At 34.2% G+C, this 23159-nt stretch overlaps 2 protein-coding genes and 1 long non-coding RNA gene across 4 annotated transcripts in view; all 3 read left to right on the top strand.

The window, feature by feature from the left end:
• LOC128552571 (uncharacterized) overlaps positions 1–22711 on the top strand; it is a 43834-nt gene extending 21123 nt beyond the window's left edge. The window contains exon 3 of the mRNA XM_053533624.1: positions 22367–22711. Coding sequence (XP_053389599.1) covers positions 22367–22546 — 180 coding nt within the window. The 3' untranslated portion in view covers positions 22547–22711. The remainder of the gene's footprint in view (positions 1–22366) is intronic.
• On the top strand, positions 236–12191 carry LOC123540741 (uncharacterized). 2 transcript variants are annotated; one of them, XM_053533622.1, is made up of 6 exons: positions 240–476; positions 7904–8124; positions 8748–8838; positions 9592–9663; positions 10400–10462; positions 12079–12191. In XM_053533622.1, the coding sequence occupies exons 1-6, from the start codon at positions 360–362 to the stop codon at positions 12160–12162; spliced, it is 648 nt and encodes a 215-aa protein (XP_053389597.1). In that variant the 5' UTR covers positions 240–359; the 3' UTR covers positions 12163–12191. The 2 variants fall into 2 exon arrangements, with proteins under 2 accessions (XP_053389598.1, XP_053389597.1); XM_053533623.1 differs by lacking the exon at positions 10400–10462 and having other exon boundaries at positions 236–476; positions 12079–12177.
• LOC128552572 (uncharacterized) lies at positions 13923–20881 on the top strand. The gene is made up of 3 exons (XR_008369116.1): positions 13923–13951; positions 16263–16344; positions 16912–20881. It is a non-coding gene; the product is annotated as an uncharacterized LOC128552572 (long non-coding RNA).
• Positions 22712–23159: the final 448 nt, after the last annotated feature.

The raw sequence follows: 23159 nt of genomic DNA, 5'->3' as shown, positions 1-23159 counted from the left end.
TTTCATTCCATTTTAAAAAATAGGTAAATCAAGTTTAAATACTTATTTTATTTACTAACGTTTTTATACAAAAAGTTTATGATATTTATTATGAAATTATTAAAATGATGTAAAACTAATTATGCAGTACCATTAACATTGATTATAGATCTATTAAAATAAAAAATTAAATCAAACAAATATTAACAGATTTGCAGTAATTTAAAATGGACTCGCCTTAAGTGTAAATAAGGCAGCCATTGAACATTCGAGATCCATCTGTTTCAGCAGTGCGAATTGTCTATATCTAAGATATTTCAAACTTACGTTATAACTTATTTTCAACAACATTAAATATTAATTATTTAATATCGAGAAGGATGGCTTGGTGCTTCAGTGAAGAAGATTCTTTCCTGCGAGTGTTTGATCTTGGGTCCAAGGAGAAATCCATGATAGTAACAGGTTTAAAGAAGGGACCGGCCAAACATTTGCTTACGGTAAGACATGTTTTCACTTTTTCAGATCTTTAAATGTTAGAATTTATATATTTATATCGATCTCGGGTACTGCAGATTGTTAAAAGTGTAGATCTATTTATCTTGCAGGTTGATCTAGGCCTTCTGCCTTTTTTAAACAAAGTTCAAACTGTCAAAAACATATAATATAGAGCGGGTGTGGGTATTTCCGAACAGTTAAGCAGTAATGTTGAATGTTCGGAAATACCCACTTATATTGCCATTTAAAAACAACTTGTTTATAGAGTGATTCCAGCTGATTTAGCGTGTATAATTCCGAACTATATAAGAATACAGATATTGTCAGTAGAGTGTATTGAAGATATTACCTATTGGACGTGTATTTCCGAACAGAGGGGGTAATTCCGAACAACAGGGGGGCTAATTCCGAACAGTTCCAACTTCTTAAAAACAGAATGTTTGTTTGTTTACAATGATAAACAAAGACATTCTTTACGGTATTACTTGCATTTTTAACAAAGAAACTTTATAAAACAAAACACATAACTGGAATTTACAGAGCTCTGTATCTAAACCAAATTTGCAGAGGCACAGCACAACATCTGACAATTTCTACATGATTAATGTCCGAAACATTTAATATGGTATTAACACCCTTATTAATGATGCAGTGTGCAGTGTTAAAAATGTCTAGTATCTGTGTTTAAATTACAGTATTTGCATTCAAACGGAAGTTCGTCTGTATAGCCCATATAATTCATCTGCCACACATTTAGGGTGAAATCTGCATCCACAATTGGTGCATGTAGGGTTTTTTTCACATGCATAGCAGTAACGTGGACCGTGCAGGGTTGTCTTGGCACCCAAAATTTGCTTGCAACTCTTGACAAACTCATGCTATTGCTACATGAGTCGCCGCCTCCTCTACCAGAGTCGGATCATATTGCACATGTTTAAAACAAGCCAATATGAATGAAAGGAAGTTGAACTCATTTTACAAAGTAGTAGATTTATTTATTTGTTACTGTTTCTTTTTTATATATATATATTTATTTATCAACTTATTTATTTATCTATAATCTAGCTCTAGTTATTTGCTTCAAATATAGTATAAGTCTTTATATATACTTATTTTGGATAAACTGTTCCTCATACATCGATTGTTTGGAATTAGCCTCACATTAATTAACAAGTGTGTCTAATTCGGAACGGCTTCTTTGATCTTTCAACGTTTTCTATAATGAGAAATGCAGTGAACTCCCTTCCCACGGGACACTTGTGATGTAAGAATTCCATCAAAACATTGTCAGCGGTAAAAACCAATACTTTTAGATCCTTACATACTACTTACATCAAAATACGAAAACAGGTAAGAACGACATGCATGCAAGCTGTTGTATAAATTCTTGTCTGTTACTTTGAAAAGGAGCGCGACAAAACTTTGCATTCATTACAATATGATATGGAATTCGTTGTTATCATGTATGTGACGCCGAGGATTTAGATTGGTGCCTTTCAAGAATACAAAAATGTCATTGGAAAAATGTGTTCGGAATTACCCCCTGTTCGGGATTACCCACACCCGCTCTAGATCTTTGTATATATATTAGGGGATTCTGTTTTTTAACTTTCACAAATTGATATTTTATTTTATAAGTTTGAAAGTACATAGATCCTCGGGTAAGAAATATTCCCATTAGTTTTTGAGATACATGCTTCTGAAAACTGGAGATGTGATGCAATTTGGTGAAAATATCATCAAGTAAAAATGGCAACAAAATGGTTAAAATCACAAGGGTTCAAATTTAAACAAGCATTCAAGCTAATGCTAGTGGATTTTCAGGTTGTTTTTTTTTTCAGCCATTTATATAGCTGTTATTCGGCTATATTCCCAATGCCAAAAAGTATGTATTTTTCCAAAAATTAATGCAAAAATTTCCAATCTAGATCTAGTTTCTGAAAAAAAAATTCATCAAAATTGCATAAAAAATGACCAAGTTATGGAAGTATGTTAAAGACTATGGGACTAAATATTTCTCAATTTGGAACATTTACATGTCAATATTTCCAATTCTGGGGGTATAGGCTATGTTCCCAAATTAGCTAGAAAAAACCCTGATTTTTATGCCCCCCTTTGAAAAAGGAGGGGTATATTGTTTTGCAGATGTCGGTCGGTAGGTCGGTCGGTCGGTCTGTCGGTCGGTCGGTCGGAATGTAGACCTATCCGTTTCCGGATGATAACTCAAGAACGCTTGGGCCTAGGATCATGAAAGTTGATAGGGAGGTTGGTCATCACCAGTAGATGACCTCTATTGATTTTGAGGTCTGTATGTCAAAGGTCAAGGTCACAGTGACCCTGAATAGTAAAACGGTTTCCGGATGATAACTCAAGAACACTTGGGCCTAGGATCATGAAAGTTGATAAGGAGGTTGATAATGACCAGCAGATGACCCCTATTGATTTTGAGGTAAGTATGTTAAAGGTCAAGGTCACAGTGACCCTGAACAGTAAAATGGTTTCCGGATGATAACTCAAGAACACTTGGGCCTAGGATCATGAAAGTTGATAGGGAGGTTGGTAATGACCAGCAGATGACCCCTATTGATTTTGAGGTCAGTATGTTAAAGGTCAAGGTCACAGTGACCCTGAACAGTAAAACAGTTTCCGGATGATAACTCAAGAACGCTTAGGCCTAGGGTCACGAAAGTTGATAGGGAGGTTGGTCATGACCAGCAGGTGACCCCTATTGATCTTGAGGTCAGTATGTCAAAGGTCAAGGTCACAGTGACCAGGAACAGTAAAATGGTTTCCAGGCAATAACTCAAGAACGCTTTGGCCTAGTGTCAGGAAAATTGATAGTTAGGTTGGCCATGACCAGCAAATGACCCCTATTGATTTTGAGGTCATTAGGTCAAAGGTCAAGGTCACATTGGCCAGGAACTGTTAAATGGTTTCTGATCTTCTTGTCCAAAACCATAGGGCCTAGGGCTTTGATATTTGGTATGTAGCAAAATCTAGTGGTCCTCTACATGGATTGTTCAGATTATTTCCCTGGGGTCAAATATGGCCCCACCCCTAGGGTCACATGGTTTATATAGACTTAATATAGGAAAAAACTTTGAAAAACCTCTTGTCCAAAACCACAGGGCCTAGGGCTTTGATATTTTGTATATGACATCATCTAGTGATCTTCTACTAAGATTATTCAAATTATTCCCCTAGGGTCAAATATGGCTCCGCCTTTGGGGTCACATGGTTTACATATACGTCTATAGGGAAAAACTTCGGAAATCTTCTTGTCCAAACCGCAAAGTCTATGGCTTTGGTATTTTGTAATGTAGCGTCATTTAGTGGTTCTCTACCAAGTTTGTTCAAGTTATCCCTCTCGGGTCAAATATGGCCCTGCCTCAGAGGTCAAATGGTTCATATAGACTTATATAGGGAAAAACTTAGAATCTTCATGTCCATAACTTACATCATTCAAATTTGGACCACATGTATAGTTTTGAGTGGCAAGATGAACCTTGACATGAGTTGACCTTGATCTTGACCTAGTGACCTACTTTCACATTTCTGTACCTACAGCCTTCAAATTTGGACCACATGCATAGGTTTGTGTACTGAAAAAAACTTTGACCTTGTTATTGACCTAGTGACCTACTTTCACATTTTTGAAGGTACAGGTTTCAAATTTGGACCACATGCATAGTTTTTTGTTCCAAAATAAAATTTGACCTTGATTTTGACCTAGTGACCTAGTTTCACATTTCTCAAGCTACAGCCTTCAAATTTGAACCACAAGCGTACTTTTGTGTACTGAAATGAACTTTGATCTTGAGATTGACCTAGTGACCTACTTTCACATTTCTGAAGGTACAGGCTTCAAATTTGGACCACTTGCGTAGTTTTATGTTCCGAAATAAAATTTGACCTTGATTTTGACCTAGTGACCTACTTTCACATTTCTCAAGCTACAGCCTTCAAATTTGAACCACATGCATAGTTTTGTGTACTGAAATGAACTTTGATCTTAAGATTGACCTAATGACCTACTTTCACTTTTTTGAAGGTACAAGCTTCAAATTTGGACTGCATGCATATTTTTGTGTTCTGAATTGAAATTTTACATTGATTTTTATCTATTACCTGCTATCACATTTCTCAAGCTATAGGCTCCAAACTTGAAGCACATGCATAGTTCTGTTTACCGAAATGACCTTTACCTTGAAATTGATGTAGTGACCTGCTTTCACATTTCTCAAGCCACCGCTTTCAAATTTGGACCACATACACATTGTTTTGTACCTAAATGAAATTTGACCTTGATTTTGACCTTGAGCTAGTCTTGAAATTTGGAACATTCAAAAATGGCTCAGTGGATGGCGCCAAGATCAATCTGTAATCTCTTGTTAGGTTAATAGGTTAAAGGTCAAGGTCAGATTAAACCAGAATGATAGTACTTTTGTTTACACTGAGCATATAATTTCTGTTCCTTGTGCAATTACTAATTGCATCAAGGGGGGCATTTCGTGTTCGACGAGCTCTTGTTTAAAATAGCTAGTGGGTTTGGAATGTACTAGATAATCTCAGCTATTCATTAATATTATATAACAAGCAAATGTCTTCAGAGTTTAATTGTTTTGAAGGTACACATTTTTCTTCATGAAAGGAATGTAATATCATTATTTTATGTGTATGATATTTTATTTAAGAAATAATATATCTCATCGGTGATTTGTCGCTGAATAAATCACTGCTTGGAGTTCAGATGTGAAGGAATTATATCACGAGGGCGTAGCCCGAGTGATATAATGCTACGCATCTGAACGACAAACAGTGATTTATTCAAGAGCAAATCACTAAATGAGATATATTATTTCGATTCTAACACGTTATCAAGGACTTTAAAGTACATCTTGTCGGCATGCATTAAATATTTGCCCGTTTTCAATCGCGTTCTTTTCCAGCGCGTCGTTACGCCGCTTGATGCTATGACGTAATAGTTGTGACGTCAGAACAGTGAATTGTTGTTTAATAAATCACTGTCTCCAGCCTTCTTTGTTTAATAGGAAAATGAATCGGATCGTGTTAGAATGTTAAATAGTATGCAGTGAAATGCAAGTAAACTGAAGTCAGCAGCCTGGGTACCCTCATATATACTTACAGGACTTATTTGAAATTTCATTATTGTTTTTAGTTGGACTGAGACAATCCGGGTCACAGATAACTATGGACTGATTTTATGTCAAATTACCTCCCTTTATTTCAATTGAAATGGGTATATCTCCATAAGTTAACTAATGAAGATACTGATCTGAAATTTCATTTATGTCAACAGATTTATTTGGCAGATCCTTTTGTCCATTTACAATATTTATTTTTTTTAATTACTTCCCTTTTACGTTACTATATATAGCTTATTTTTAGTAACTTTTTTATTATTGGCCGTAGGGAAAACACGAGACTAGTTTTCTGTGGTTGGTATGGATGGTACCTCCAATTTTTTTTTCTTTTTGGTTAATTTTTTTCCCTTTGTTGTTCCTGTCCTTAGATATTTTTTCTGAGGACTTTCTTGTCCTCAAGTGCAATGATAACAGGTGAGCGATATAGGGCCATCATGGCCTCTTGTTTTTAGTTTCCTTTTGAGCACACTACTTGTACATTTGTGCTGCATTTTTTTTTCAAACCACTGAAGTGTTCGTCATAATTAGGCACAGGGCATGCTTTAAAATTTTGTCAGTCGGACGGCCAACAGGAAATAGCTGTCTTGCTTTCATTTAGTCTGTTCACAAACAGCAGTGTACACCCAAACAGTATACACCCTAACAAAACCATAGGCACTTCTTATTTACATAGAGGATATTGCATATGTGTCTTTTCATATTGAATTTATCAAACAAGTTGAATATAATAATAAAATGCGAGGCTCTGCCGAAAATAGCTGTCTTGCTTTCATTTAGTCTTTTCACAAACAGCAGTGTACACCCAAACAGTATACACCCTTTTTAGCTCACCTGTCACGTAGTGATCTCGGTTTTTCCCTAAGGCCAATAATAATAAAGTTACTTAATAATATAAGGTAGGATTTTACGATTTACTTAATAATTTGTAAAAAGGGTGTTTGTTTTATGTATATTCCCCTGAAATCCTTTGGATTGGTGGCATTTTTATGTCAGTCTGTCCATCCTTATGTACGTACATACGTACACAAAACGGGTACTTCAGTGTGAGCAATGTAAGGTCAAACATCATATTTGGACATAATTGCTTTAAATATATGGATTTTTTAAGCTCACAAACATTACTCATTGACACAGTAACCTTCACATTGATAATAGATATATGACCTTTACCTTCAAGGTGACCTCCAAGGTCAAACACTTTTCCTCTTTAGCTCATCTGAGCACTTTTTTATAAGGGTTAGCTATTGTGATCGGTCAATGTCTGTTATATGTGGATGCATTTGTCAGTACATCCGTGTGTGTATTTGTCAACCATCTCTGGACATTTCCTCCTAAACCACGGATTGATTTTGATAAAACTTCACAGGAATAATCCTTCGGGACTCCTCTTTCAAAGGTGTTTGAATGGTTCAGGTCCATTGCACAACTAGGTCACGGGAGCTAAAAATAGATGTTTTAGCTGAGACATTCAAAAATCTTTTGGCTGAAACCACAAGCACTAGGCTTTTGATATTTGGTGTATAGAATTGCCTATTGGTCCTGTACCAAGATTTTTCAAATTATACTCCTGGGGTGAAAGTTTAACAAAGACTTACAATAAAAATCTTTTTTCCGTCTGAAACCACAAGAATAGGCCTTTGATATTTGGTATGTTGCATTGCCTAGTGGTCCTCTATTAAGATAGTTGAAATTATGTCAAAGGTCAAGTCGCTGTGACCTTTAGCACTAGAGAAGCTAATAACTCCACAGTGCTTAGGAATATGTCATGTTTGAATTTCTTTTAATATTCAGCTGTGCTTTAAAAACTGTTTTTAAAATTTCTTTAATTGTTTAATATCAATTTTTCTGATTCACATGTCAGATTTGTAGTTGAATTGAGAGTTAATTAGTCCCTTTGACTTTTATCCAATTCTCAATACATATATGTCCGTGTTCCCGAGTAAACCTTCTATATTTAAAAAATCATGAGAAAATTGTTATCGCAAGAATCAGTTTTTCCTATTTCATTGAAATGATCAAAGATTTTTCCACACACTGTAAGGCAAACTATATATCAAATTTTCAAAAATACATCATCTAAAAATGCATCATTTTTTAGGACTGAATAAATCAATTTACATGTTAAACCTTGAAATGAAAAGTTGGGTCTCAACATATCTATTTAACTTTTTTTTTATACATGTGTTTATATATGTATATTTTTGTGTTATATTTACTTCCAGAATGGAGGTTTTTAGTGTTTAGAATGCTAATTAATATTTCAGTCAAATGCTGAGGCAAGAGCTAAACTAAGGACTATGGCTGCCGTGGCTGACCTCGATGAGGTAATGTGGGCACGAATAGAGGCACTTGCCAGCCAGTGGACAGACGTGAAGCCGATGAAGCAGACTGCCTTCACACACTTCGTTACCTTGGATGACAACAATAAGGGGAGGTTGCTGACGGTATGGGAGGAATTAGGAGTCAAAAGTTATCAGAAAGAGCTGTAAGTTATGGTTTGTTCTTTAGAAATGTTTTGAATGATTGTTTGGTTAGGAACTCTTTTAAACTAAACGAAGCTCAAAGTAGTTTTGACGGAAGATTATGACACTTTAAATCCAGCATGATTTAGATTGGGAATTTATCAGTTAACCTTATAACATGGGTTATTGCTGGTTGAAATCCACCATGACATTGTATCAGTTATTAATTCCCTATCCCGATGGTGTCTGGTCCAAGGTTATCATATGGAGGATGCTAATGGAAAAAGGTGCCTTATAGGTTTCATTTCCAGGCCCTACCTGGAGACACAACAACCCATGATGTGTCTCTGTTTTAAAATTCAACTTCATGTAGTCACCTACATCTTGACAGGGACTGTCCTACCAAAGGACATCAGTAGCATTACAAAGAAAGAGTGTAAACGAACCAAAAGTAGTGGCAAATTATTTTTTTATATTGTAGACATTCTATCATACATTTAGATCTGATAACATAGTTTTGTGAAATTGTAAAAAGAGATAGTTGTTTCATTTTCAGGTTTATTTCTTTCATAGACCATTTGGTAACTATATGAACCAGATGAAAGTCAAATAATTTGGGTATATGTACATTAAATTATTATTGCAGGAACAGACTCACGGCAAGAAAGATGAAAGCTGCAGTAACACCAAACACACAAGATGAGAAAACGGGCAATACTGACAATGAGAATGATGATGTAAATACATAGCTTTTATTGTTGATGATAATTTTTCATAGTCTATCAGTGTATGAAAACTGAATTATGTAAACAGGAAAAGCGGTCATGAACATTTCTCTGTACATGTTATCATATAACAGAGACACTACAAAGACTGCATTTAGTGTTTACTAAGTCTGTCATAATCAAACATTCCTTAGTTACTTTCATTATTATTACTTTTCCTATGACATTGGGAGCCAATTTTTATTTTCTTACAATGTTGTTCGAACATGCTTTCATGTACCAGTACTGGTTATTCCCAGGAAGCAGAATTTTAAAGATTTACTGATAAAAACATAGAATTTAGCTAAAGTAGTATTTATAAACGAACATGCTTTCACAAATGTAATACACCTCGATAGCCTAGTGGTAGAGCGTCCGCTTTGAGTGTGGGAGGTCGTGGGTTCGATCCCCTGCCGTGTCATACCAAAGACGTGAAAAATGGTACCAGTAACTCCCATGCTTGGCGCTCAGCATTAAAATGGAAACTGGCCACTTCTCATACCCTCGTGGCGATAGATTCCATCATAAATTAACAAATTATGTCAGATTTACATTTCTTCACATTTGTAAATTTTCCACAATTTTCATCTTGTTCGTAAATTCTTCAAAAAAACCCATTAAATCCTTAAGGCTTTTCAGCATCAGCATTAAAAGATCTATATATACTTCTACATTCTGTAAGATTGTTACTGCTGGTTTTGATAAATTAATTTCTTTTATTTCTAGTGCAATACAGCTACAAATGGTTCAGATGAACGTACGCACAGCTTAACTCAAGAGGAGTTTGACAGATTGAAGGTTTGGTTCTACGTTTTTGATGGAATTTGAATAATTAGAATTTGCCAGCTTAAAGCTACTTGGCTACTGATTCCATTGCAAAAATCTTTGTATCATCAAATTAAGTAATCCACAAAAAGAATGGTTTACTTTTTGCAGCTTGTAATTTCAAAAAACTGTTCAAATTTTTTTTTTGCAATTTGATTGATTATCTCTTTATATAAATGATAACAATTTGGGACAAATTAAAAATAGTTCATAGCACTGACATCTGTAGCAGCTTTAAATGATTTATGTTATTTTAGGGGCAGCATTACTAGAGTGCTTTGCATTTGCTATACAGTATGACTCAAACATACATGGTGCACTCTGACAATATTATATATACATGTATATAATCACGAGAATGAAAGCTATAAGATCCAGTCTAGTTTGTAAAAATGTAAGGGTACACTACAAAACCTTTATGTAAAAGAAGCACACAAATGTCATACATATAGGTATATAGTCACCCTTGTGAACCAAGGGGTGACAAATGGTCATCCCAGAGTGTCTAAGAGTCTGTGGGAAAGGGAATTCAGTTGTCTGTAAAGCTGTCCCTGATGGAGGGTCATAAGATTCTTTGTGTCAATATAGGTATCTTGGAGTAGGGCCCTTTTGTTCACAGGTGACCTGGCTACCATAGGTAGCCATTAACACAAGTTTGGAATGTTACTCATTATCATAGACATTAATGTAACTATTTGTTTCTATGTAGGAAGAGAACAAGAATAAAGATATCATGGTGAGAAAGTTGCAAGAAGAAAATCAGCAATTAAAGGTAAATTGTGTAGATATTGTAGTTTATGAGTCTTACATGCTGGTCTAAAAAAATCTGGCTAGTCTAAATTGTTATCATATAGGCCATGAGAGGAATGAAGTTTTAAAGAACCATTAGTCTACTTTACTAAGTTTTTGAAGTATCCCCCTGTATTTAATAATGCTTGTCCGGAACATGACTTGAAGTTGTAAAAGGCTTTTGATTGAAAAATCACAGTATGAAAGAAGCCACCGATAGAAAATGCAATATCAAAGAAGTACAACTCTACATGGCCTACTTTTTATTAGTTCGAGTATACGAAGTATAAGAAGAGCTATCCTACTCGCCCTGGCGTCAGCGTCTTTCCGCATCCCAACCTTGGTTAAAGTTTTGGTGCACTTCCTCTTTTTTCAACTTATCTCTGTAATTACTTGATGGATTTGATTCAAACTTAAATACTTATTCCTTATCATTATCCACATCATCTGATGTAAGGGCCATAACTCTGGCACCAAAATTTTATGAATTATCCCCCCTTTGCACTTAGATTTTAAGGTTAAAGTTTTGATGCACTTTCACTCTATCTCTTTATTACTGAATGGATTTGATTCAAACTTAAAATAGTTGTTCAGTATCATCACCCACATCATATGACACAAGATGCATAACACTGGCACAATTTTTCATGAATTATTCCCTTTTTACTTAGAATTTCAGGTTAAAGTTTTATGCACTTTCACTCTATCTCTGTTATTACTGAGTGGATCTGATTCGAACTTAAACAACTGTTTCAACATCATTACCCTTATCATATGACACAAGTTGCATAACTCTGGGACCAATCTTTCATGAATTATTTTCCCTTTTTACTTAGAATTTTAGGTTAAAGTTTTGGTGCACTTTTACTCTACATCTGTTATTACTGAATGGATTTGATTCAGACTAAAAAATTTGTTGTTCAACATCATCACCCACACCATATGATGCAAGGTGCATAACTCTGGCACCAATTTTTCATTAATTACTCCCTCTTTGTACTTAGAATTTTAGGTTAAAGTTTAATGCACTTTCACTCTGTCTCTGTTATTACTGAATGGATTTGATTCAAACTTAAAATAGTTTGTTCAACAACATCACCCACACAAGGTGCATAACTCTGGCACCAATATTTAATGAATTATGCCCCATATTTATATAGTGTTTTGATAGATTTTATTTTTCCTGTCTTATTTCTTTAAGTTGACATTTTTGACATAGACTCAGGCTATTGTGTAATATCTTCATCCACAATTGGAGTCATTAAACACTCCAGTGACAGCTCTAGTTTCCTCAGATGTGCCCAGTTTCACTATCCACCATCGAAATAGTCGAACGCGCTGTCTCCTGTGACAGCTCTTGTATTATTTCCCTTTACTCAATGTTTTGTTCTGGGGCATAACTAAAATATCACAATTATTTATTCAAACTGCATGCAAATTCAGCAAGTTCATTTTAAGAACCATAACGTTGAATGCCAATTTATTTAATTATCTCCCTTTACCAAGGTCTTGTTGATTTAGTCCACATTCTGACAACCGCAAGTACTTATGGTTTTAGTGATTCCTTGTTTTTAATGATTTACAATAGTTCTTTTGCAGATTGACAATAAGGATCACCTTAAAACAATAGAAAAACTAAGAGATGAAGTAAAAAAGGTATGTAAAACGTTGTTAATCTTTTGATGATAAGCATTTTGTTTCCACATTATTTTTGCATGCAGCAGTATCATTGAAAGTATACCTGTAGAAAGTGAAACAAGGTAACGGCACAAAGAACATGGTTTGCTTGTCCTTTCATACAGATACAAGAATTTTAGCATGATCTAAAACCAGTATATCATGCTTGCGTGAGATGTTGAAAAAGCAATTGATTAGGATTGCACAGCAAATATTTTAGCACATTTGTTAGATTTAATCTAAATCATCGCGTTAGAATGGAAATAGATCTTTTTTATAGTTGTACCAGTCAATTTAACAATAATGCATTGTAATTAATCACTTGGGGCCCTTTTTGATTACTTTACTGTAAAACCTGCTTTTAGCAGTCATCTTTATTAAACAGCCAACATATCTAAAGTAGTTGCCTCATTTCCCAAAACTCATTGTATAAATTACCTGCATTATAAAGCCACCTTTTTCCACTGGGTTGGCTGCTTAATACTGGGTTTAACTGTACTACACATCTGACATGATATTACCTATATTTCACTCAAAAGTAAAATCCATTTTCCGATTTGAAGATGATATTGTCTAATTTGACAACTATATATGAGTTTTTATGAATTCAAAGAGATTATTTGCAGAATGTTTGATTGATGATTGTATTGTGAAAGAAAGACTTAATTGTTGTTATAAGAATTTATGACATTTGTCACATGTTTAACATGTACAATTACTTTTCAGATAAGCAGTAATGGCCGCTAATCATAAGGCTCACTCTGGGGAGAACGAAAGTCAGCAAAAAATCCAGTAGGACTGCTAGGTAAATTATTTATAAAACTGTTTGCTTATGAATCAAGCCTTCCCATGCAAAAATGTGTCTTCTCAATGAGAAAAAGAATATTAATAAAGTGTCAAATTGGCAAATCACTAAACATTTTGAATTGGAATTGTAGGTCTAAACTTTCCAGAAAATGAGTTTAATTGTAGTTTTCTGAAATTATAATCACAAGTGGCAGAACATAGGTTTCTGCAACTGGCAAATCACTAAACATTTTGAATTGGAATTGTAGGTCTAAACTTTCCAGAAAATGAGTTTAATTGTAGTTTTCTGAAATTATAATCACAAGTGGCAGAACATAGGTTTCTGCATGTATAAACTAAATAAATCATGGTAATTCATCAGAATTTATTCAACAACTTATTAAATTACTATGAAGTAATTTGTAAAATACAAGGAATTTCAGGGGGGTAAAAAAGTTTTCAGATATGTAGGAAGAAAATTACCTGCACACAATGATAAAATATAGATTTTGCAGAAAAAATTTAATTGTTTTAAGAATATTTGAAAAGGATTAAAGAACTATGCAAACAAAGATGACGTAATAAGTAGATCTTTGTTAGTCCCCTACTGGTTCCGGGAACTAGAGGAAAGCACTTGTCCGCCCATCATTCTGTCCGGCTGGCCGTCCGCAATTTTGTGTCCAGTCCATAACTCGGTCATCCATGAAGGGGTTTTAATATTACTTGGAACAAATGTTTCCAATTATAAGACGACGTGTCATGCGCAAAACTCGGTCCCCTACCTTAAAGGTCAAGGTCACAATTTTAGGTCAAAGGTCAGTAGGGTTTTCTTGTCTATGATGAGTAGATGTTTCTCTGGAGAGATGCAGGTTCAAGGTCACACATAGATGTTAAAGGTCAAAATTGACATTAAACTCTTACTTGTATGTTTTTCCTTTGCAGTGACCACTTGAGAATGAAAGGGAGCCCTTGGGGGATGAAAAGTGAGCAACCAAGCAAGAAAGTAAAGGTAATAGATATAATAATTTACATTGATCAAGTTTTTGCATGTTAACTCATGCTCTTGTGTATTAGACTTTCAGATTTTTAGTGTAAAATTAAAGTATGATCTGTGGTGAGACAAAAAGCTTTGAGTGAGTAGTGAAAATATAATTTTCAGCAATCCCATAGAAATGGGTAGATGACCCCTATTGTTTTTGGGGTCACTCTGTTAAAGGTCAAGGTCACAGGGCCTGAACATTTAAAACCATTTCCAATCAATAACTTGAGTACCACTTGACCCAGAATGTTGAAACTTCATAGGATGATTGTACATGCAAAGTAGATGACCCCTATCGATTTTGGGGTCATTCTGTTAAAGGTCAAGGTCACAGGGCCTGAACATTGAAAAACATTTCCGGTCAGTAACTTGAGAACAACTTGACCCAGAATGTTGAAACTTAATAGGAAAGATTGGTCATGCAGATAGATGACCCCTATCGCTTTTGGGGTCACTCTGTTAAAGGTCAAGGTCACAGGGCCTGAACAAGGAAACCGTTTCTGATCAATAACTTGAGAACCTCTTGACCCAGAATGTTAAAACTTTATAGGATAATTGGACATACAGAGTAAAAGACCACAATTAATTTTGGGGTCACTCTATTAAAGGTCAAGGTCACAGGGCCTGAACATGGAAAACAAATTTCCGGTCAGTAACTTGAGAACCACTGAACCAAGAATGTTGAAACTTCATAGGATGATTGCTCATGCAGAGTAGATGCCCCTATCGATTTTGGGGTCACTCCGTTAAAGGTCAAGGTCACAGGGGCCTGAACATTGATAACCATTTCTGATCAATAACTTGAGAACCTCTTGACCCAGAATGTTGAAACTTCATAGGATAATTGAACATGCAAAGTAGATGACCCCTATTGATTTTTGGGTCAGTCTATTAAAGGTCAAGGTCACAGGGGCCTGGTCATGTGAAATCATTTCCAGAAATAACTTGATAACCACTTGACCTAGAATGTTGAAACTTAATAGGATGATTGGACATGCAGAGTAGATGACCCCTATTTATTTTGGGGTCACTTGATCAAAGGTCAAGGTCACAGGAGCCTGAACAGTGACTTGAGAACCACTAGGCCAAGAGTGTTGAAACTTAGCAGGATGATGGACATGCCAAGTAGATGATCCCTATTGCAGCCAACCATCAGTGTCTCTTTGACTTTCGCTCATGACTCCTATTGACTTCTTGCCTATACCACTTTGCATTGGGGGGAGACATGCGCTTTTTTGCAAAAGCATCTTCTAGTTATATCTGTCCCAGTACAAACACAATAGAAATTTGATTGAGAAAAGACAAAAAATAGTGTTTTAAGGTATTGGACCCGTAATAGAGTATCTCCTTTTTGAAGAGTATTCAGTTCCTACCATAAACCTACTTTGACTGCAATTTTCAGGGGGGGGGGGGGGGGCATAGGTTCAAACCCCACTGGGACCAATTTTTTTTTTCATGTTTTCCTTTTTTTCTAGTAAGTTTTTACTCCTTTCAAGACTAATTATGGATGAATTGTACAAAAGTGGAAAATTTTCATTTTATAAGCGATTTTTTGCTGTTCAATGTGAATTTACCTCTGAATCAGGAGGGGTAGAGTTAGACATTTTTAAAAAGTACTGAGTTACGTGCGGTAAAAGTTCTCTATTTTGCCTTCATTCTTTAGATTACATATTGTGGAAGAAATGCAGGTAGGTTTTACTATTGCCCCAAGGTTATTTTTGAATGAAGTGAGCAAAATTCAAAACAGACCCACAGGATTCGACCTTAATTTTTCAACATTGGAGTTAGAATTCTGTCTCATTAAATCTGTTTACTTGAGGCACCCTAGACAAAAATGATTTTTAAAGTTTTATTTTGTGTTTTATAATTGTCTAACAATAGTTTGATGTTTCTTTTATTAAAATTAATGTTGTAATGAATTCTCTGCAAACGTTTTAGACAGTGGCCATCACATTGAATTTTGTCTCTTCTTGAGCGTGAGGAAATACCATAAATTATACAAAATTTACAAAAAACGGCATGGTAAAAGTTCTTTAAAATTTGCAACACAGTGTGAAACATGGTCAACTTTAAGAATATACCATGCAAATGCCATTTTTTAAACATTACTATTAGGGGTCCAATACCTTAATGCATTTAATGTGTCAAGTAATAATTTCAAAGCCCTCTTTACTAAAACAACAAATATTTTCATGTTTATCAAAATTTTCTTTTTCTGTTACCTTTTGACATTGTGCAAGTTCCTATAGATATAAATGAGAATATTTGTTTGTCTTTTCAGTTCTCTGTTGGTGAAAAAGTTTGGGCATTGTATAAGGATGGACATTCCTACAAGGCCAGGATTATAAGGATTAACAAAAATTGTAAGTATATTTAGTTATACATGTATTTATAGTGGCACTGACTTAATAAGTAACTGAGAGTATAATCTGTGATCAAGGGTTGACTACACTTACAATTACTATAACATCTCACTAACTCCCTTGCAATTACTAAAGTGAAGAATTTTTTAGAAAGAAATCAATACAACTGAGTCATGATTCCCAACACTTTCACCTTCTATCATTAAAGGTCTTGAATACTTTTCAAGTTATTCTCTGGACAAGCATTTTATTGTTTTATACGAAAAAAGTAAGAATTAAAAAAGAAACGTAATAGGCTGACCTACTTCGCAATTGCAGCTATCATTGTGTGAAGTATCAAACATATACCACTAACACTTCTGAAGTTATGCTCAAGATACTTAGTATAAAAAGCAAGGTAATAGTAATTAAAACATTCCTCCCAGTATGCAGTTACTTAGGACATAATTTTATCATTCACCAACAATCAATTAACATTATATCATTATGTCAGTAGCATTAAAAAGTTACTTTTTGCCAGTAATTGTTTGCAGTATATTAATAGTTATTCAATATGTTCCATTGCAGCCTACAGAGTGAAGTATATTCAAGATGGAGTGGTCCATGATGTGGATGGTGAAGGACTCGTTACTTATGGTTGAATTACCTGAATTACCAGAAATTTTCATCTTATGAACACAATAGAGATGTTAGATCTTTATCAAACTTGCACTTGTATCAATCCTTACGAGAACCAGTCAGATTCCATATTACAAAATCCTATGAACTGATTTTATGTCAAATTAACTCCCTCTGTTTCAAATTAAAATAGGTATGTCCCAGTAACTAATGAAGATGCTGATTTGAAAACTATCAGGGGAGAATAATTAACTATTACAAATAACCTCACTTTATTTTTATGTTTTATATATATTGCATGCATGACCATCTTGTTTTTCTGTGCTAGCATCTTTTATACTTTGTAATACCATTTTGTAATTTCATCCAGTTTTGTGAGGCATAGTTTTATTTGATTTTTGAACTGGTTGTGACTTTGGGTAGATTGACGGGGGCAGTCTGTCGCGTCCATAATTACCTCCCTTTGTTTCAAATTAAAATACTAGGTTTATTTCAGTAAGTAATAAAGATGTTTTGAAATTTGATTTATACCCTGGGATGGACTCTGACAATCAGGGTACATAACTATGGACTAATTTTTGTCAGATTACCTCCCTTTGTTTCAAATTAAAATGGATATATCTCAGTAGCTAATGAAGATACTGATGTGGAAATTCATTAATGATGAAAGATGGGCTCAGACAATCAGGAAAGATAACTGTTGACAAATTACCTCCCTTTATTTTTATATTGCATATATTGCATGGCCCTCTTGTTTACTGACCTAGCTTCATAACTACTTTGTAATACCATTTTATGACTTTATCCAGTTCATGAAATTCATCCATTTGACTTGGTTTTTAATATAAAGATGAACAGGATTTAAATTGTATGCATTTATCCTGTCATGTATTGTCATTTTATTAAAAATATGATATAATTGGTATCATGCTCTTGGTTTAATTATTGAACTGATCAGTTTAAGTCGTGTGGCCCCTGAAAGTTTTAATATCCCCGCCGATGAAATTGGGAGAGGGGTATTGAAATGGCATTGTTTGTCCGTCAGTCAGTCGGTCCGTCCGTCCGCAGCCATTTCTCAGTAAACTAGAAGGTAGAATTTCAGGAAACTTAAATTAAACATGAACCAACATACTACGATGATGCCCATCAAGGTTTTTATCGGATTGGTCAATTTCCCTTAGAGTTTTTGCCGTTGATTTAATGAAAAATCCACGTCTGCAGCCATTTCTCAGTAACAAGCTGGTAGAATTTCATAAAACTAGAAATAAATATAAAACATACTTCGATGATGCCTGTCTTTTTTTTCAATTGGTCAAATTTCCATAGAGTTATTGCCCTTTAATTGAATGTTTAAAAATCTACAGATTTGTACATAACAAACCAACCCATTGGTAGAATTTCATTAAACTTCTTTCATTCTTTTCCATGAACATTTAGTATAAACATCTGAAGTTTTGTACCCACACCTGGCCACCACCTTACCTTGATCACATCCCCTCCCCCTGCCCCTCCCATCCACCCTCAAATTATTTTTTTTTTATTATTTTATTTTCAAACGTTCCATGAATATTTATTAGCATGCAAATTTGTACTGTTCGCCAACCTCACTCTTGGTCTTGCCCAGCACCCCGATAATGCATCAACATCCCCCACCCTTTTTTTAAACTTTTGTGATCACCCTTCGTCCGTCTCGGACCGTCCGTCCGTGTGTGCGTCCGTCAACAATTTCTTGTCTGCACGATAGTGGTTTCATTTATGATTTTATTTTAACCAAACTTGCACACAACTTGTATCACCATAAGATCTCGGTTCCTTTCTTGAACTGGCCAGATCCCGTTATGGGTTCCAGAGCTATGGCCCCTGAAAGGGCCAATATTAGCTATTTTGACCTTGTCTGCACAATAGCAGCTTTATTTATGATTTGATTTTAACCAAACTGGCACACAACTTGTATCACCATAAGATCTTGGATCCTTTCTTGAACTGGCCAGATTCCTTTATGGGTTCCAGAGTTATGGCCCCTGAAAGGACCAGAATTAGCTATTTTGACCTTGTCTGCACAGTAGCAGCTTCATTTATGATTTGATTTTAACCAAACTTGCACACAACTTGTATCACTATAGGATCTTGGTTCCTTTCTTGAACAGGCGAGATTCCATTATGGGTTCCAGAGTTATGGCCCCTGAAAGGGCCAGAATTAGCTATTTTGACCTTGTCTGCACAATAGCAGCTTCATTTATGATTTGAATTTAATCAAACTTGCACAAAACTTGTGTCACCATAAGATCTTGATTCCTTAGTTGAACCGGCCAGATCCCGTTATGGGTTCCAGAGTTATGACCCCTAAAAGGGCCAAAATTAGCTATTTTGACCTTGTCTGCACAATAGCAGCTTCATTTATGATTTGAATTTAATCAAACTTGCACAAAACTTGTATCACCACAAGATCTTGGTTCCTTTCTTGAACTGGCCAGATTTCATCATGGGTTCCAGAGTTATGGCCCCTTAAAGGTCCAAAATTGTCTATTTTGGCTTTTGCAGCCATGTAGAGACTTCATTTATGGTTTTATTTGATACAAACTTGCAAAATAACTTCACAACAACAAAAATTCTTGGATTCCATGACAAATCAGATCCAAGCGTAGGTTCAGAGTTATTTTATATCTGATTACCTCTCCTGATTGTAATCAAAATGGATTTATATCAGTAGGTACTTATAGGACTTATTTGAAATTTCATTATTGTCATTAGTTGGACTGAGCCAATTAGGGTAGATAACTATGGATTTATTTTATGTCAAATTACCTCCCTTTATTTCAAATTAAAATGGGTATATCTCCATAACTAATGAAGATACTGATCTGAAATTTCATTTATGTCAACAGATTTATTTGGCAGATCCTTCTTTTGTTCACTTACAATACTTTTCTTTTTAATTACTTCCCTCTTACGTTGCTATAAATAGCTTATTTTTAGTAACTTTTTATATTATTAGCCATAGGGAAAAACTGAGACCACTTTTCTGTGATACAACATGGATGGTACCTGTATATTTACAAATCACTATTTTATTATTTTTTTTATACATTAATAGAAAATAAGTGTTGTTTGTAAATGTATGAAGTTCATTTTATTTGTAAATTAAAAATATTTTTTTAAATCTGAAATCATTAATCTATTCAGCACCTGAATAACTTCATATCACATTCTTGATATTTCGTTTCGCATCAAGATTGTGTAACTGACAGTTGCTGATAATTTTAAGTAATAAACAGATTTTATTTGTCTACCAATGTGATTGCTTTAAAACTTAATTCCTGACATAAAGGTATATGTTCTTATTTCATATAAGTAACCTCCCCTGACTTTATTCAATCAAAGCCTTGAAATGTCTGATGGTTGCGGGTTTTTTGGTAGATTTATTTTCTGTTTTTTCATTGTTTCAATTCAAGTCACTGTGTTTTTAGCTCTACTATTCTATGAATAGTCGACTCGCCCATGCGTCCACAATGGTGTCCGCGTCCCGATTTGGTTTAGGTTTTGTATGTAAGCTGGTATTTCAGTAACCGCTTGTGGGAATGGATTGAAACTTCACACACTTATGCACTGTGATAAACTGACTTGCATTGCACAGGTTCCATAACTCTATTTTGCTTTTTTACAAAATTATGCCCCTTTTTCGACTTAATTTTTGGTTAAGGTTTTGTTTGTAAGCTGTTATCTCAGTACTTACTAATGGGAATGGATTGAAACTTCACATACTTGTTCACTGTCATGATCTGACATGCACTCAAAGCAAGTCCCATAACTCTACTCTTTTTTTTTTTCAAAACTATGCCCCTTTTTCAACTTAGCAGTTTTTTGTTAAATCTTTGTATGTAATCTCAGTATCCACTAATGGAATGGATTGAAACTTCACACACTTCACACACGCTCTAACATGCACTGTGAAGGTCCCATAACTCTACTTTGCATTTTTACTGTAAAAGTTTCCCATTTAAGAAACTGTGTTTTGTTTTTTTTCATCTAGTTAGTAATTTTACGAAGTGGAACTTCTGAAGTTTCTCGGGTTTTTGAAAAAAAAAAAATTTTTTTAATCACTTCAAGCTACTTCGTAAATTTACGAAGCTGTTATTTGTACATAAATTAACAAATTATGTCAGATTTACATTTCTTCACATTTGTAAATTTTCCACAATTTTCATCTTGTTTGTAAATTTACGAAGTGGAACTTTTGAAGTTTCTCATATATTTGCAAAATAGAAATTGTAGTCACTTCAAGCTACTGCGTAAATTTACATTTCTTTGCATTTTTAAGTTTTTCACACTTTTTCATCTTGTTCGTAAATTTACGAAGTTGAACTTTTGAAGTTTTTCAGATTTTTTCAAAATTTACATTCCTTATATCTTTCACTTTTTTGGCTTGTTTGTAAATTTACAAAGTCCAGCTGCTTAACTTTCTCAGATGTTTGCAAAAAAAAGAGAAATTTAATCAGTTTAAGTTTAAGCTACTTCGTAAATTTACGAACAGTGACAAATGCACATTTCTTTTTTATACAAAGCTGATTGTTCCATTTTTATTTGTTACCTTATTTCGTGCCAAGCCTTGGCAAACTTCGTAAATTTACGAACTACTTCTTTTGAACACTTTTAAAATCCAATTTATGTATTAGTTTATATGAAATTTTTACGACTTATTCCATTCGTAAATTTACGAACATGTCTTAATTAATAATATCTTAGTGCTAAAACTTAAGTATGTTTTTATTTCTTATGAAATGCCATTTAACGGTTGTTTGTAAATTTACGAACTTTATTATATTTGAAAATTTCCTAATAACATCGCTTTTGGCAAACTTCGTAAATTTACGAACTACTTCTTTTGAAGACTTTTAAAATCCGATTTATGTATTATGAAATTTTTACGACTTATTCCATTCGTAAATTTACGAACTTGTCTTAATTAATAATATCTTAGCGCTAAAACTTAAGTTTGTTTTTGTTTCTTATGAAATGCCATTAAACGGTTGTTCGTAAATTTACGAAATTTATTATATTTGAAAATTTCCAAATAACATTTTTATTATGTATTATATGTATTATATATATATATGAAATAAATGTATCATGACATGTCATTTTATGTGTTGATTTTTACTTCCGTTGAAAAATTTACGAAGAAAGTATGTTGTAAATTGGGAAAAAAGCACGTAAATTTTTAGGTGATGAGGTTAAATGTGTGAAGAAAAGCGTGTTGATTTTTTCTTCGCTAAAAAATTTACGAAGAAAGACAAACAGAATTTGGAAAAAAGCGCGCTTTTTTTTAAGGTTTTGGCTGAAAAAGAGGAATCTCGATATAAAATCGTCTTTTAAAATACAACCAGTTTTTATGTGTTTTGATCAGGAAACAGATGATGATATTGAAATAGGGATAGAGGAAACAAATCTGTTTTGTCAAGAGCAGGCAAATACGGTAGATACGGAGGGACAAACGGATGAAACTGTTACAGGCTCAGATGAGGTGAGACATTATCTGCTATCCCAAACAGTTGACAGTATAAGGGTATTAGGGGGCAGTATTTGATCTTTGATGCTGTATTTTACTCGCGTAGCTATATGCATGCATGTATGATTCTGTTTACCTTTTTCCATGACAGCCGTATAAATTCCAAATCTTGAGTTATTGTTTACATTACATTTTCATCATGGATTTCTATTATCTAAATTTAGTTTTAATCACGGGGCTAGAAACATATTATTGCAAATATCGACGCATCTGTTAGGTTGGAGAATTCATTTTTATAGAAAAAAATCGTGCTCTGCCGTAAAACTCATTCATTTGAAAAGAACTTGAGTCTTGTTCAAGTGGGCTTAGATTTTACACGTGGAATGTCCTCACCTAAATGTATGATATTTACATTACGCTGATTATAATAATTTCTTTTATCATGCAACACTTTATTTACGAAAAAATATGTAAATAAAACACGACGCAGTAGTACCAACTCTGTTAGAGTTTTGAAACTGGAGTTTACAGGGATAACATAAATTGATCTTGTAAGGAAAGTGGTACGTATATCATTCATAATTTTTATTTCATTTTATTTCTATATTGATCTTTGGGTTTTGTTATATATATGCACATGTATGTAACTTCACTGAAATAGTGCCATTTATTTCTATCTTGTAGCTGGCTT

The sequence above is a fragment of the Mercenaria mercenaria genome, unplaced genomic scaffold, assembly GCF_021730395.1.
Source record: "Mercenaria mercenaria strain notata unplaced genomic scaffold, MADL_Memer_1 contig_2918, whole genome shotgun sequence".
In the NCBI taxonomy this organism is placed as follows: Eukaryota; Metazoa; Mollusca; class Bivalvia; order Venerida; family Veneridae; genus Mercenaria; species Mercenaria mercenaria.
The sequence above is the reverse complement of the archived record's forward strand: the minus strand, read 5'-3'. Positions and strand labels throughout refer to the sequence as shown.